Source organism: Lagopus leucura, unplaced genomic scaffold (genome assembly GCF_019238085.1).
Source record: "Lagopus leucura isolate 7727_CA_CO unplaced genomic scaffold, USGS_WTPT01 60274-0_obj-0_obj, whole genome shotgun sequence".
Classification (NCBI taxonomy): Eukaryota; Metazoa; Chordata; class Aves; order Galliformes; family Phasianidae; genus Lagopus; species Lagopus leucura.
This window is the reverse complement of record NW_024966564.1, coordinates 1-14814: the sequence shown is the minus strand read 5'-3', so window position 1 is coordinate 14814 and position 14814 is coordinate 1. Positions and strand designations below refer to the sequence as shown.

The following is a 14814-nucleotide window of genomic DNA, read 5'->3' as shown; positions in this document are numbered from 1 at the left end:
TCCGGGGATCGGAGCGGTGTCCTCCGTATGGAAGCGGCCTAGGCTGCCCCCCCGCCGCCATGCGTTGCCCTGCCCGAACGCAGCCTTCGCGCCGTGCCCTGAAGGAAGATGGCGGCTGCGACACCGCGCGGCGTAGATCGATGACGTCATCATGGCGCGCCCTCAGCGGCGCCGGCGGCGGCGGTAAGAAGGAGCGGAAAGGGGGAGGGGGGGGGCAGGGCACGGCGTACCGGGAGGCACCCGGAGCTCTGTGGTGGGCGGTGGGGGCATGGGGACGGGACGGCGGGATGCGGGGCTGTGCCTCCGCGGTGCGTGAACACGGAGGATAAAGAGAATTTTCGTCTCGTGGCCGCGGCGGCGCTCGGAGACGCGCACGGTGGTTCCGGGACCGGACCGGAATCCCTCCCCGGGTCCGCTGCTCCGCGCCGCCTCCAGCACGGCCGCGCTCCTCCCTTCCCCTCCTCCCCAACAGTTTCGGGCACGGCGCCGCGTTCCAGCGCTGCCCGCCCCCGGGCGGGGCGGAGAGAACGGTTGCGGGGACGGAACCGAAAGCGAAAGGATCGGCAGCCATCTTACGGGGTACCCCGGGACCGGTACCGCCTCCGGCGATTCGGTTTGGCCATCCGGACGCAGACCGGAGCGCAGGTAACGCGTGATGGGAAGCGCTTCCCCCCGACGCTCGGTGCTTCTTTGAAGCGAAAGGAGCCGCGTTTTGGGAACACGGCCGGAATCGGTGCTCGGTGTGATTAAGGAGCAGTGAGCTGAACGTGCTCTGCTGCTTTGGGAACCGAGCGCTCCGTGTAAAGCCTCCCTTCTTTCATAGAACCGATCGTAGAACGGCCTGGGTTGAAAAGGAGCACAATGATCATCAGCTCCAACCCTCTGCTGTGGGCAGGGTCACCAACACCAGACCAGGCTGCCCAGAGAACCCAGAGGGTGCCACAGGGATCCATAGGGTGCCATAGGGATCCATAGGGTACCATAATCATAGAATCATCATAGAATCCTAGAATGGCCTGGGTTAATAAGGACCACAATGCTCATCTCGTTTCAACCCCCTGCTATGTGCAGGGTCACAAACCACCAGACCAGGCTGCCCAGAGGATCCACAGGGTGCCATAAGAAGCCATAGAATTACGGACTCATAGAATGGCCTGGGTTGCCAGAGGACCACAATGACCATCCATTCCAACGCCCTGCTGTGTGCAGGGTCTCCAACCACCAGACCAAGCTGCCCAGAGCCACATCCAGCCTGGCCATGAATGCCTCCAGGGATGGGGCATTCCTCCTCCTTTTCTCTCTGTCACATCACCCTTCAGTGCTGCAGCACTTTGCGAAGTCGGAGGGCTTTCTTTGCAAAGAGTTTTCCAATGCTGGGTGATGTGGGGGTCCCAGGGAAGGAGCCCAACAGAAATTACGCATTGCTGAGTGTAGGAGGGCTATGATATGCCCTGTGCGTGACTGCTTCTCTTTAAGCAACACTTTAAAAGCTCAGAGCTGCAGCCCAGGGGTTGGCACAGCCCTCAGGGTGCGAGTGAAACTCGGGCTGCCATCCCAAAGCACCTTCATGGCATTACAAAGTGCTCACCTATCCGATTTCTGTGTAGGATATCGCTTTACTTCTGCAGTGTGATGCTTTACCTCTGTAGGTCGTGTGCAGTCCACAAACTAAGGGGGAATTTGGGGTTTCGGACTTCAGCTGCAAATCTTAAATCCACCGTGAGGCTCTTGCAGCTCTGTTCTGCGCCACGTTGAGCTGCCTCACCTCCTCCCTCTGCCTCTCAAGCTGCAAAAAGCAGACTTGAGGTTCTTGCCTCCCTGCGGACACAGAAGTGAAACTTGCTCATGACTTGGAATCACCCAGTGGTGCCAGAAGGTATCACCAAAATTCATACAGCCTGTGCAGCTGGGTCGATGTTCAGCCCAATGAGAGCAGTGTATCGCTTTCTTTTAAAGCTGTCTTCTTGTTAACCTCACCCAGGGTTCCTGGCTGCTGGGTTCTGACCTGGGCAGGTGTAATTTGCCAGTTGTGCTCACATGAATAATTTAATGTCAGTGGAAAGCAGGAAGGCTTGGCAGGACACGTCTCAGTAGCATGGAGGCTGTTCAGACTGCACCTCTGGAAGCATATAATTGTGCGATTGGGTTTTTAATCCTTGTCGGGTTCTTTTTTTGTGTGTCTTCCCAGCAGGTATCCACTGAGAGCTGGAGAGAATCGCTGCTCCTGGTGTGCAGGCAGCCTGGACACAAACGTGTGCTCAAGCAGTGCGCTATGAGCAGAGGCACTGCTCGAGGCAAAGGCTCACACCTCACCCGAGCAAAGCATAACTGCTCCAACACTCGCCCAGCTTTCTTTAACTGCCCCCAGACCTCACAGAAAACGAATTGGGAATCCTCTTGGCACCTAGCAGAGCAGGATGGTGATGTCTGCTTAATTCAGAGACCGCAGTCGTACAGCAAGCTGCGTGCTGGAGGATGGCAGGCTGCTGCTCCTGCAGGGAGAGAGCAGGGTGGCTGTGGCAAAGCAGGATGGCATAGGTTCTCCAGCAAGCAGCAGGTAGAAACACCCCCACATCGTCCCTTTCCTCATTATCACCCTCAGGAGGACTTGCAAAGAGATTCGTCTGCCATCAGACTGAATTTACAGAGACTGTCTCTTGCTGGGCAGAGCTTGGAACAAGAAATTCTGAGTATTTTAGGGCAGCTCCGGGAGGGAGAGACTCGTACGGTCCACGATCTTGTACGTAAGCTTAAAACTCAGAAGAAGGAGGTCAATCGTGTTTTGTATCAGCTCCTCAGGGAAGGCAAAGTGCACAGAATTGTTGGGACGCCGCCGCTGTGGAGGATTGCCAACCCAAACACGGAGGGAGAAGGAAACCCTCCTGAGCACGGGGTGGGGAGCACAGACCCGGCTCCTGAGAGCAGAGAGGAGAGGAGTGCAGCTTGTGTGAGAGACCCCAATCCCACCATGGCTGAGACCAAGGACAAAATCTGCAACTTCTTGTTCAGCGTGGCGGACACGACGGCCATCAACCTTGCCAGAAATATTGGATTTTCCAGAGCAAAGGATGTGAATTCCTTTCTCAGTGCTTTGGAGAAGCTGGGAGATGTCCGCAAGCAGAACTCCAGCCCTCCGCGATGGTCCCTGACGAGCAGGAAGCGTGAGCGGATGGAGATGAGGCTGAAGGCCACTGCAGCACCAGCAGATCCTGCACCAGAGCCGGCTGTGCAGCCTCCTCCTGTGCCTCCAGCTCTGCAGGAGGTGGCTGCAGCTTCACCAGCAACGACAGCAGCGGAGCAAAGCGTGGGAGATGGGCAGCAGCCGTCAGAGCAAAGCGTTCGGAGCGATGCTGCTGGCAGGGAAGCAGCCACGTCTGAGGACTCCAAGCCCTTATTTTCTGGCTTCAGCAGCTACGATAGCTCTGAAAACGGCAGGTGGGCTTCGGATGATATCCCAGATTATCTGAACACTATCACCAAGCAGTCGGACGGGTCAGAATCCATCATGCACTCCCAGTCTTCCCCCAGCTACGCTGCTCAGTTTAACACTGTCTTCCCATGCACGCCCGTGGAGAAGCTGCTGGCGTGCCAGGAGAAGAACCCAGTGAGTGGCCTCACCGAATACTCCCAGTTTACCTACCAGCACTGTGAGTTCACCATGCTGGAGCAGAGTGGGCCCTCTCACGAGCCACGGTAAGAATGCTTGCTGACATCCCTGAGCTCTTTTTGTTTCAGCTAACTTCAAGCAGCTTCACTCTGGTGTTGTCCCAAAAGGCTTCTTGTTGATGTTTGCTGTGGTTTGGGCTGATTCATTTCTGTATTTAAGCACGAATCAGCTAGGCTACGTTTTAACCCCAGCTTTGCTGTGGTAACCCCACACAGAAGTAGAATTCATCTCTTCTGCTAAATGCCCTGTCTGATTTGGTCCCTTGGCTTTCAATTTTGGTTATATTGAGAGAGTAAAACTGGCATTTCTGGGGTACCTCTGACTTATCCAGATGCAGGCACGAAGGAAGCCCCAAATAAAGCAGCTGAGAGCAGCCAGTTTGGGTTAAATGAGGTGAACCCACCCGTGGTGTCTGTGTGGTGTGGAAGGTTGGAGTGCAGCATGATGCTGTGCTGTGTGGAGTCAGTCTCTGGGGTCACAGAATCACACAGAATTGTAGGGGTTGGAAGGGACCTCCAGAGATCATCGAGTCCAACCCCCTCGAGTCCCACCTCGACTGCTGAATTGTGGCTGTTCCTGAGCGAGATGGTGAAAAGTGTGTATGTGCCACACTGGAACACGTCAATAGAGTCGCTAGACAGGAAAATTGGCCTAATTTCTGAAGGCAGAGTCCCAGGTCTTTTTTGTAAGGGGAGGTGGAATGGATCCATCTCCCCTCTATTCAGCACTGGTGAGGCCGCACCTCGAGTGCTGCGTCCAGTTTTGGGCCCCTCACTGCAAGAAAGACATTGAGGCCCTGGAACGTGTTAAAGGAGGGCAATGAAATGGTGAGGGGTCTGGAGCACAGGGCTGATGAGGAGAGGCTGAAGGAGCTGGGAATGTTCAGCATGGAGAAGAGGAGCTCAGGGGGGACCTCATTGCTCTCTATGGCTGCATGAAGGGAGGCTGCAGTGAGCTGGGGGTCGGCCTCTGCTCTCGTGTCATCAGTGATAGGAGCAGAATGGCTTCAAGCTACGGCAGGGGAGATTCAGGCTGGACATGAGGAAGAATTGCTGGTCAGAAAGGTGGTCAGCACTGCAATGGATGCCCAGGGAGGTGGGGGAGGCACCGAGCCTGGGGGTGTTGAAGGAAAGGCTGGATGTGGTGTTGAGGGCCGTGGTTCAGTGTTGGGAATGGGGGAACGGTTGGACTGGATGAGCTTGGAGGTCTTTTCCAACCTTGGTGATTCGATGATTCTATGATTCAGCCCATCTCTGGATCCTGTGTGACCCCTTTTTTTTTTCTGGAAGCACAGGGCTGGAGAGCAGGAGAGGAGCTGCGTAGCTGGAAAAACAACCAAACATGAGAGGTGTCTGTGAGGCAGCCCCTCCTGAGCTGCTGTGGATGCATTGGGTGGCTCACAGCACTGCTGGGATTCAAGGAAAGTGCCAGAGGGACAGAAGAGCCCAGATGAGGTGCAGGCAGAGCAGCGTGGGCTGCTCTCAGACTTCCTGCTTCCCTGCGCAGGAGATCATAGAGTCATAGAATGGCCTGGGTTGAAAAAAAAACCCACGGTGCTCATCTCGTTTCAACCCCCTGCTGTGTGCAGGGTCACCAACCAGCAGCCCAGGCTGCCCAGAGCCACCTCCAACCTGGCCTTGAATGCCTGCAGGGATGGGGCATCCGATCGGATGCGACCGAGCTGCTCTTTGCAAGGGGTTGTTGCATCTTTCCAGCTGTCTCTGTGGCTTGCAGAACAAGGCAGCTCGTCCCTTTCTTGCAGAACGAAATCTAGAGCTGCTGCATCTCTCCTAAGCAGCTCTGGAGGATGCTGTGAAGTGAGACACAGACACAGAGCTCTCCTTTCTGCTCATGGCAGCAAAAGGTTTGCTCTCAGCCTGGAGCTGCCTGCTCGCTCTCATCGACTTCCAAGAGCAAACACTTGCAGTGAGAGCACCACGGCTTTGCCTCTTGATTTACCCTGCTGATTTTTGTCTCTTGGTTTTCTTTCAAAGGTTTAAGTTCCAGGCATTGATTAATGGGCGCCCATTCCCACCAGCAGAAGCAGGGAGCAAAAAACTTGCTAAACAGGAGGCAGCAGCTAATGCCATGAAGGTCCTGATGCAGGAAGCAGAGAATGGATATAGCGACGGACTGAACAGTGAAATACCATTTGTGTCTGACAGCTCTGAGCTGGAACAGGTGAATCTTGTCATCTTCTTTTTGAGTTTGGTCAAACGGTGCTCGTCGTGAAACCCATCTCTTCAATTTTCTTATTGCAGCCTTCGCATTCAGAGCCAGAGCTGTCGCCTGCTCCGGCTCAGCTGAACCTGCTCCCTGGGAAGCACCCCATCAGCGTGCTAATGGAGTATGGGCAGAAGTCTGGGAACACGATTGAATTCCTGCTGCTGTCTCAGGATGGCCCATCTCACGATCCCAGGTACGGCGTGCTGCTGTCAGCCCTGGGGAGGATGGAGGCCCTTCCTTCCCTTAACACCTTGCTGTTCAGAGCGCTCCTGTGCTCCTCCTGACCTGACCTGTTAGTGAGGAGTGTGGGCATGGCTCCTCCACAACGTCTGTCTCCAGAAGGAAACTAAAAGAATGCCTTTTCTCAGAGCAGGGATGCTCTGCTGTACCAAGAACAGCTTCTAGTCCTGTGCCCTACCTGGTAGCACTGCTCTGGGATTTCCAGCTTGAGGCCGTGGTGGTAGATTCAAACTGGAGATAATGCAGAAGGATTTAAAGTTGAACAGGGAGAAAGGGATAATAAGCAGACTGAGATGTGTGTGCTTAACGCTCTTTGTATGCTATGATGTCCTGTCAGGTTCAGCTACTGTGTGAAAATGGGTGACCAAATTTTCCCTGCTGTGGTAGGAAACAGCAAGAAGGGAGCAAAGCAAATGGCAGCAGAGGTTGCTGTGAAGATTCTTTCTGGAGAGTCGGCGCCACGTGTCCCACCTGAACAGGTACAGGGAGCTTCTTTGTGACACCCAGCTGTTTTGTTGTGTCGCATTCCCCCTTTATGTCTCGCATTTCACGTTGTGACTCTGGCAGGGCTTTGCAGAAGCCTGCAGTGCCGTTGGTGTTTAACAGCCCTGTCCTGTCCAACTGTCTTCCAGCCCGTTGCAAAGCCCCAGGGTGAACACAGCTGTGCTCTGCAGATGGTCGTTCCTGATGAACCCAAAGCAGTGAAAGCAAAGGGTGTTGGGGAGCTCATCAAATACCTCAACGTCAATCCGATCAGCGGCCTGCTGGAATACGCCCGCTCCAATGGCTTTGCTGCAGAGTTCAAGCTCATTGACCAGACAGGACCTCCCCACGACCCAAAGTAAGTGGCTGCGTCTCTCCGGGTGGAAATCTTGCCTTGTTGCTGTTGTCCTGGAGTAGAGAATGTAAAATCCATCGTGTGCTTTGAGCTGACAACAGGCTGTGCTGCTGCCTCTGCCAAACCTGCTGAGGATCCACCGCCTGCACTCTGCTCTTCTCTGCGCTGAGAGATTCAAAACCAGCCTGAAACCGAAGGGTTTCTTCAGCTCTCAAATGCTCTGCTGTCTTTACAGGTTTGTCTATCAGGCGAAGGTTGGAGGCCGCTGGTTCCCAGCTGTAACTGCACACAGTAAGAAGCAGGGCAAGCAGGAGGCAGCTGACGCAGCGCTCCGCGTTCTGATCGGCGAAACGGAGAAAGCAGAGCGCCTGGGAGGGATGAGCATCACAGAGGTAACGTCCAGCTCTAAGGCTGGGTCTGCTTTTGTTGCCCTCTGTCTCTGCTGCTGCTCAGTCCAGCAGAAAAATGCCCCAGATGGTTGTTCTCTGAAGGTGTAGATGAGCTGAGGCTCTGCTAAAATGGGCTGCATATTTCCCCCGGGCGCAGCCGCGCTCTTCGCTCCTTCTGGTGTCTGCTTCAGGGCTTCGTTATGCTCTGATACTTCCATGAGCTGCTGAAGTGTTTTCCTGTGGTGGTACAGGAATGCTTTCATTTTTATTCTGATCTAAAAAAAAAAAGGAAAGAATCCATTCCGAATGCCTTCATACTAGACTGAAAATTGCATCAGCTCGGAAAGAGCATCAGACACAAGTGGAGCTCTGGCTGAGTCAGGATGGAAATCCCAAACCTGAAATCTCACTTTGAGTTTGGTGATCTCTCCAAAGCTGCATTCCCAATTGGGCAGCTGTGGCTCTAAATAGCAAATCCATCAGGGAGGATGTGGTGGGGGGCGGTGATAGAGGAGGCAGTTGCAGGTGCAGTCTCCTAACAAGCAGCCAGAGGAGGAATTCCTGCAAAGCTCAGCCTTGGCTGAGTCTCTGGGAAAACAGACGAGGCTGGGTTTTGTTGCTTTGCACTGGGGTTCCCCCTGGCAGTCTCAGGAGGCCGTCCCTCAGCTCGTTTAGCTCTCTGCCAGGCAGGCAGCTTGCTGCACCTAATGATGTGCTTGGAGCAGAGCTCGGAGCGCTGGAGAGGCTTTCCCAGACATACCCCAAAGATCCTCACCCAGCCCTCCGTGTGTTCAGCCCCGAATGGCTCTGCCTGCAGTCCGTGTTCTGTGCGTTCCTGCCTTCTGCTTGCTTAGCTGTGTTTTGGGTTAGCTGCTGCCTGAGCTCTTTTTTCTTCCCTGCCCTGCAGCTCCCCGTGAGGGGCAGCACCCTCCACGACCAGATGGCCATGCTGAGCCACCAGCGCTTCAACGCTCTGACTGCTTGCATCCAGCACAGCCTGCTTGGGAGGAAGATCCTGGCTGCCATCATCATGCGGAAGGGAGACCAGGACTTGGGAGTGGTGGTCAGCATCGGGACAGGTATGGGCTGCTTCCAGCACGAGCTGTGCTCTGAGTCCCCCACTGGGTTCCCCATCAGCTCCAAGCAGGGAACGGCTGCTGCTGGAGGCTTCGGAAGGGCAAGCAACGCTCCCAGGGCTCACATGGTGTCACAAGTGATTTAGGTGGAGAGAAAGAACAAAGTGATCACACCTTCAGCTGTATTGCTCTTAATCTTTGCTTGCGTTGCTGTGTGCTGCTGTGTGCATCGGAGCGTGGGCTCCTTCAGATAGCGCAGGTTCCCCTCTTAGTCACAGCTGAAAAGCGCTGAGGCTTGGAGGGACGCTGCCTTAAAAGTGTGGCAGTCAGAGTCTCTGCTGTCCGTGGAGCAGTGTGGGCTCTCTGTCCCTTCTTTTCCTCCCTGGGTCAAGGTGATAACCTGGGAGGTAGGTGCTGCTCAGGAGCCCAGGGAAGTAAAACTTGGTGCGATGAAATCTTTCTGCGAGGCTCCTGTCGTGGCTTTGAGCGAGACAAGCCTTCCGTTTCTCTCTTATTTTTCCCCTCAGGTAATCGGTGTGTGAAAGGAGAAGAGCTGAGCTTGAAGGGGGAGACAGTGAACGACTGCCATGCAGAAATCATTTCTCGCAGAGGCTTTGTGAGGTGAGAAGGGGGGAAGCCCAGGGCTGTGCCTGCCAAGGGCTGTAGCCGCGGCGGTTCCTGCACTGCTTTAACACCAGTTTACCCATGGTGCTGTTAAAAAGAGGGATGTTGTTTGTGATAAGGAAGGGCCACGCCTGAACTGTACCCAAATTAGGACCAAACTGGAGACTTGCCAAGAGCCCGAGGGCCACTTCTGCTGCGCTGAAAAGAAAGCGTGGTGCAGAGCACGCAAAGCACGGCTCTGGTCTGAGCACAGCGCTCCCAAGGCAGCGCGGGGGGGATTTTGCAGCCCAGATCCTTTGGTGGCACTTGTGGGTGCAGAAGGCGTGTGCTGATAAGTGACAAATCCCTTTGCATCAGCTGGGAAAGCTTTTTCCCAAACCAAACTGCCCGATTGTTCTCTTATCTGTAAAAGCATTCAGAGCTTCTCGAGAGCTGAAGTGAGGCGTGATTGGGCGAGCCTCGATAATTGCCTGCCCTCCCAGTTACGAGCAGCAGCAAAGCAAGCTGCTTTTGTAAAGCTGTCGTGTGCCCTCTGTGCCATCCTCAGCTCTGGAAGGTGTTGAGGGTCGGCCCTCAGCAGGCTGTGAAATCAGAGGGCTGAACTCTTGCTTACCGTCTGTCTGAGCTATTAATCTTGACAGCTGTAGCTGCTGGGCTGCTCTGGCACAGCAGAGCCTGTCAGAGATGACAGCAGTGAGCTTCCCCTCTCCTGCCCACGCTCTTCTTGAGGGGTCTCTGTGAAGCTGCAGTTGTTCTTCAGTCCTTGACGGTGTGTTGGAGACCTCAGGGTTTTCCTCTGCTCCCGGCCAGCAGCAGCCATGAAAGACCCAGTCAATGTAAACAGATCGTGGGGTCGTGCTGATAATGCTGCTCGTGTTCAGCTGCCTCTGGGGCTCTTTACTCTGCGTGCAGACTCGGTGCTGACTAAAGGTGCTAGGTTAACAACCTTGAAGTCTTCTTCACAGCTCAGATCAGATGCATACAAACAGCAGAGCTGAGCCAGCCAGCCTCCTTTCTCCCCTCTGCCAGTGCTTCTGTCTGCTTACCCAACACAACGCGTATCTGTTATTGCCTGTCAGCTGCCTGGTTGGAAATCTGCTCTGTTCCATGCCTCTCTATGGTGTCATGTGCCATTCATTGGCTTCTGTCCTTGGTTTGATGGAGGCAGAGCTTGGGACCCTGCTTGTCCAGGGCCTGGGCAGTGTGTGGATCGATGTGCATTTTGTCTTGAGGAGCAAAGCCCCTTTTGATGCGTTCTTCCTGTTCTCAGGTTTCTCTATAGTGAGCTGATGAAGTACGACCCCTGTAAACCTTCTCCAGAAGAGAGCATTTTTGAGCCAGCGGGAGGGAGGAGACTCAAAATAAAAAGCAACATCACCTTCCACCTCTACATCAGGTTGGTGTGGGCTGATGCAGGGGGTGAGCAGTGCAGCACCTCCAGCCCTGGCAGCTCTCTGTGACCCGGCTATAACCTGAGGAGCATTTCACTTCTAGCACAGCACCTTGTGGAGATGGAGCGCTCTTTGATAAGTCCTGCAGCGACCAGGCGAGCGTGGAGGGGCAGGCAGAGCATCAACCCCTCTTTGAGAACCCCAAGCAAGGCAAGCTGCGGACCAAAGTGGAGAATGGTGAGTGCAGTTTGCTCCCTGTGTGCTGGGTAGCTGCAGTCCTCTGTTCTGAGCCATCCTGGAGCTCCAGGCCTCCTTCCCTCGCTCTCTGTGGTGCCGTGGTGGGATTTGAAGCAGGCAAGAAACAAAGGGAACGAGTGTCTGAGCCCTGACAGGGGAGCTTTCCTTGCTCACACAGGGGAAGGCACCATTCCTGTGGAGTCGAGTGACATTGTGCCGACGTGGGATGGGATCCAGCACGGGGAGAGGTTGCGCACCATGTCCTGCAGTGACAAAATCTTACGTTGGAACGTGCTGGGCTTGCAAGGAGCACTGCTGTCACACTTCATCGAGCCGGTGTACCTCAGCTCTGTTACTCTTGGTACGAGACTCATCGTCCCTTTCTGGGTTGGGACGGCTGTGCTGCGCTGCTCCTCCGTGCAGTGAGCTGCAGTGCCGAGTGACCCCCCCTCCCAGTGTGGAGACTGCAGGAGTAAGAGTCTGAAACGTCAATCTTGGCAGAGCTGCTCTGTTTTGGAGTTTGCGGGTTGTAGGTAGTGGGTGGTGTGAGGTTTTCCTCCAGGATTCTTGATTTTAGAAGGTGCTTGTGAGGGTGAGACAAAGCTTGCGTCGCTAAGGGCACGTACAAACCATAAGCTTCCACCTAGGGGTGTGCAGCAGTGAACTCGCTGCTGCTGATCCCTGTGGCTGCCAGCTTTTAATGCTGTCATTCTCAGGGCTCGTCTGTTACCTGCGCGTTCTCTGATGCCTTCATTTGTGCCTTCATAGGTTACCTGTACAGCCAGGGCCACCTGACAAGAGCAATCTGCTGCCGCATGGTGAGGGATGGGGATGTGCTGCAGAAGAGGCTCCAGGCTCCGTATTGTATCAACCACCCGAAGGTCTGTGCTCCTCTCTGTGTTCCCATCTTCTCTTCCACCTCAGCCCTTCATTCTCACTGAGGTCCCTGTAGGGGTGTCAGCTGGTGGCCAGTAGAGCAGTGCGTCCCATCTCCCTGTGTCCATGGCTTCCTGGGGAAATGCAGACCGAGGTTACTCTCCTAGCCTTCATTTTAGCAGCAAATAGTGGCTTCTTCACCTCAGGAATTCGGCTGAGCTGAGTGCAAGGGTTGGAAACTCCTCAGATTTCACTTCTCTCAGGTGAGATCAGACCCAGCACCACCGCCTCCCGAAAGGAGCACCAGTGGAGGACCTTCAGCGTGGGGTAGCTGAGGTTTTAACACGCAGAGCACCGAGCATCAGGGATGGAAAGCAAAGGCCGTAGCTGAGTGCAGGGCTGGTGGCTGCTGTGTGCCCAGGTCACCCTCTTACCCCCATCTCATGGTGTTGGGAACCCCCCCCCTTCCCTCTGTGGCTGCAGGTTGGACGAGTCAGCGTGTACGACTCCGCCAGGCAGACGGGCAAGACAAAGGAGTCTTCAGTGAACTGGTGCCTTGCTGATGAAAGCAAAGTGGAAGTGTTGGATGGCACAAAAGGGAAAGTAGACGGGTAAGGAGAGCTTTTCCTGATGCTGCTTTTCTGTCCGGGGAGATGGGGTCAGTCGTATTCTTACAGCAAGCATTGCAGTATCTGCTGTGGGGAGGGGGATTTCAAGCTGACTCGATGCAGAGCTCTTGAAGCAGAACAGATTGTGCCCAGGCTCTGCAGCAGAGCCCTGGGGGATCTCATGGGCCTCTGCCACGGGGTTGTCCCGAGTCCTGTGCTCTGTGTCATGTCTTTCACCGTTGCCTTTTTCTTCCTTCTCAGCCCGAAGCTGGAGGTGTCTCGTGTGTCCAAGAGGAAAACCTTTGCCCTGTTCCGCCAGTTATGTGCCAAGACTGATTGCAAAGAGCTGCAGAAGCTCTCGGTGTACTCAGAAGCAAAGGAAGCAGCCGTGCAGTACCAGCAAGCCAAGCAGTGCTTCTTCGGTGCGCTGGAGGAGATGGGCTACGGCAGCTGGATCTGCAAACCACAGGAGGAGGACAGCTTCTCCATCTCTGATGCATAACCAGCTGCCCTGGGTGGGTGTGTGGGTGAGCGTGTGCAGGGTGTATGGGTCCATCTTTCCCCACTTTCCTCTTGAGGTGCAACCAGTAGTTGCAGCAGTTTCCTCTGTAGGCCTTGGCTGCCTTTTCTCTCTGCTCCTGTTCCTCCCAGTCCTCTTTTAAACCACGCATGAGAATCGTTGTCTCTTTTTAATTTTAAGCTAGGGCAGCCTGAGTTTGTTTGCTTTTCATGTTCTCATCTCTGTTTGTTTTTGGTTTTTTTGTTTTTTTAAAAAAAAAAAGAAGGCACAAGAAACCAGAAGGGACCGCAGCCCTGAGACATTTGGACCATGTGCTGCAGCTCCCTCGGGCAGATTTCGGGGCAGGTTCTCTCTTTGGAGAAAGCTGGCAGGCTGTTTTATGTCTCGTGTTCTCCCTGCTGTTTGGTGGCTGGCAGCTTGGCTGGGCTGGGACACAGACTGAGCTCTGCACAGCTGCCAGCAGTGCATTCCTTGTTAATAAATTTTAGGTATTGTTAACCTGGCTCTGCTCCATGGCTGTGTGAAGTGCTCAGGACTGAAAGGGAACCCTGGATGTGGAGCCGAGGGCTCACAAACAACAGAAATGAGTTGTTGTTTGCTAAGCACTGAGCTGTGGTAATGGTGGACGAAGCTTCTTGCCTTAACCAGGGGTTTTGGGAGCAGAATTTGAGCCCTGGGCAGAGTTCTCCCACCTCCTCCTTGTCTCTGGGACAGGGCTGCTCCTCTCTGGGTTGGGGAAATCACGTTGCTTTCCTGCTGGGAGGCTGCAGGTGAGGCCGTGTGCTGCTCTTACGTCTGAGCTCAACACAACGTCAAGCAAAAGCGCTCTTGTGGAAGGTGAGAAATGCCCAGGAGGGCTCAGGGCTGCAGGGCAGCGCTCAGCCTCCTTCCTCCTCATTGAACAGGGTGACAGTGACAGCTCCAGCATCCGGGTGTGGGATGGGAAGCAGCAGGAAAGCAAGGAAGAGCAGCCTGGCCGCTTCCCTGTCCTGCTGCTGGGGGTGCTCTGTTGGGATGCTGGGGGCTCCCTGGGCTCCCCCTGGGACTCGTGGGTCCCTGTTAATTGGGGACAGAGCAGGATTTGGGCTGCACCCAGAACTGGGAAGCAGCATTGGGACACACGGACCAGGCAGGGTGCTGCTGTCAGGGTGAAGCTCTCAGGATTTCAGTGCTGGGAGCACCTGAGAGGAGGAGGTGGTTGAGGAACAGCAAGCCACAGCAGCCCAGAGTTTCCCCTGCTGTGCGAAACGAATCGTGGCATCATCGATCCCTATCTAGATAAATGGGTTTTAAATCATTTCTGGCGTGTGCCATCCCCTCGTGCCACGCACCACTGCCCACCATCTGCTCCGTGCTCCGTGGCTGAGCCCTGTTTGTAGAGAAGCACATGAAAAACGCGCTCCTTCGCCTGCCCCGCTCAATGACACTACGACAAAGCATCCACTCCTGTGTCAGTGTTTATTGGTTTGCAGTGGCTGCTCCAGGCCCGGGGGGCGCCCCCCCCCCCCGTGGGCTGAGAGCACAAAGCCCACCGTCCCCTGTGGTCATTCTGTCCCCCCCCTCCCCCCCCCCCCAGCACTAGTTGGAGGTGGGGGTGCCCTGGCCAAGCTGCAGCAGGGAGTTGGTGGTGTAGTTCTGGAAGAGGGGCTGCAGGAACATCCCGACGGTGCCGAAGACGCAGACGAAAACGAAGATCCATAAGAAGAGGCGGTCGATGACCATGGCCACGTACTTCCAGTCCTCACTCACCTGCGTGGGGCCAGGATTGCTTTGGTCAGCTCGGGGCTCAGCTCTCAGCCCTTTATTCTGCGGTGCCCCAGATCTGCACCCTCAGCATTGCGGCTCCCGGGGCTCATCCCTGCCCTGGCAGCTCCTCTGCTGAGTCCAGAAAACTCATCTCGCCGCTCAGCCGCTCTGGGGTTGTGTCCCCATGCCTGAAATCTGCAGCCTCACGGTGCTGCGGCAGCGGCTGCGTGGGTCAGCCCTCCTGGGAGCAGCCGTGCGGTGCTGGGGGAAGGGGCCAGATATGGGGCACTGGGGGCTCCTGGGGACGTGGCCGGGCAGGGACCCCGTGGTGTGGGTGTGTGTGTGCACCCCACAGCCCTGCCTGTGCCCCTCGCAT

At 55.3% G+C, this 14814-nt stretch overlaps 1 protein-coding gene across 2 annotated transcripts; it reads left to right on the top strand.

The window, feature by feature from the left end:
* Positions 1 to 280: 280 nt before the first annotated feature.
* Positions 281 to 13190, top strand: LOC122192634 (double-stranded RNA-specific adenosine deaminase-like). 2 transcript variants are annotated; one of them, XM_042893249.1, is made up of 16 exons: positions 462 to 645; positions 2192 to 3693; positions 5662 to 5848; positions 5929 to 6086; positions 6471 to 6612; positions 6766 to 6974; positions 7207 to 7363; positions 8268 to 8439; positions 8964 to 9057; positions 10331 to 10456; positions 10555 to 10688; positions 10867 to 11049; positions 11457 to 11569; positions 12048 to 12175; positions 12434 to 12687; positions 12955 to 13190. In XM_042893249.1, the coding sequence occupies exons 2-15, from the start codon at positions 2273 to 2275 to the stop codon at positions 12672 to 12674; spliced, it is 3465 nt and encodes a 1154-aa protein (XP_042749183.1). In that variant the 5' UTR covers positions 462 to 645; positions 2192 to 2272; the 3' UTR covers positions 12675 to 12687; positions 12955 to 13190. The 2 variants fall into 2 exon arrangements, with proteins under 2 accessions (XP_042749184.1, XP_042749183.1); XM_042893250.1 differs by having other exon boundaries at positions 281 to 645; positions 2189 to 3693; positions 12434 to 13190.
* The last annotated feature ends 1624 nt before the right edge of the window (positions 13191 to 14814 follow it).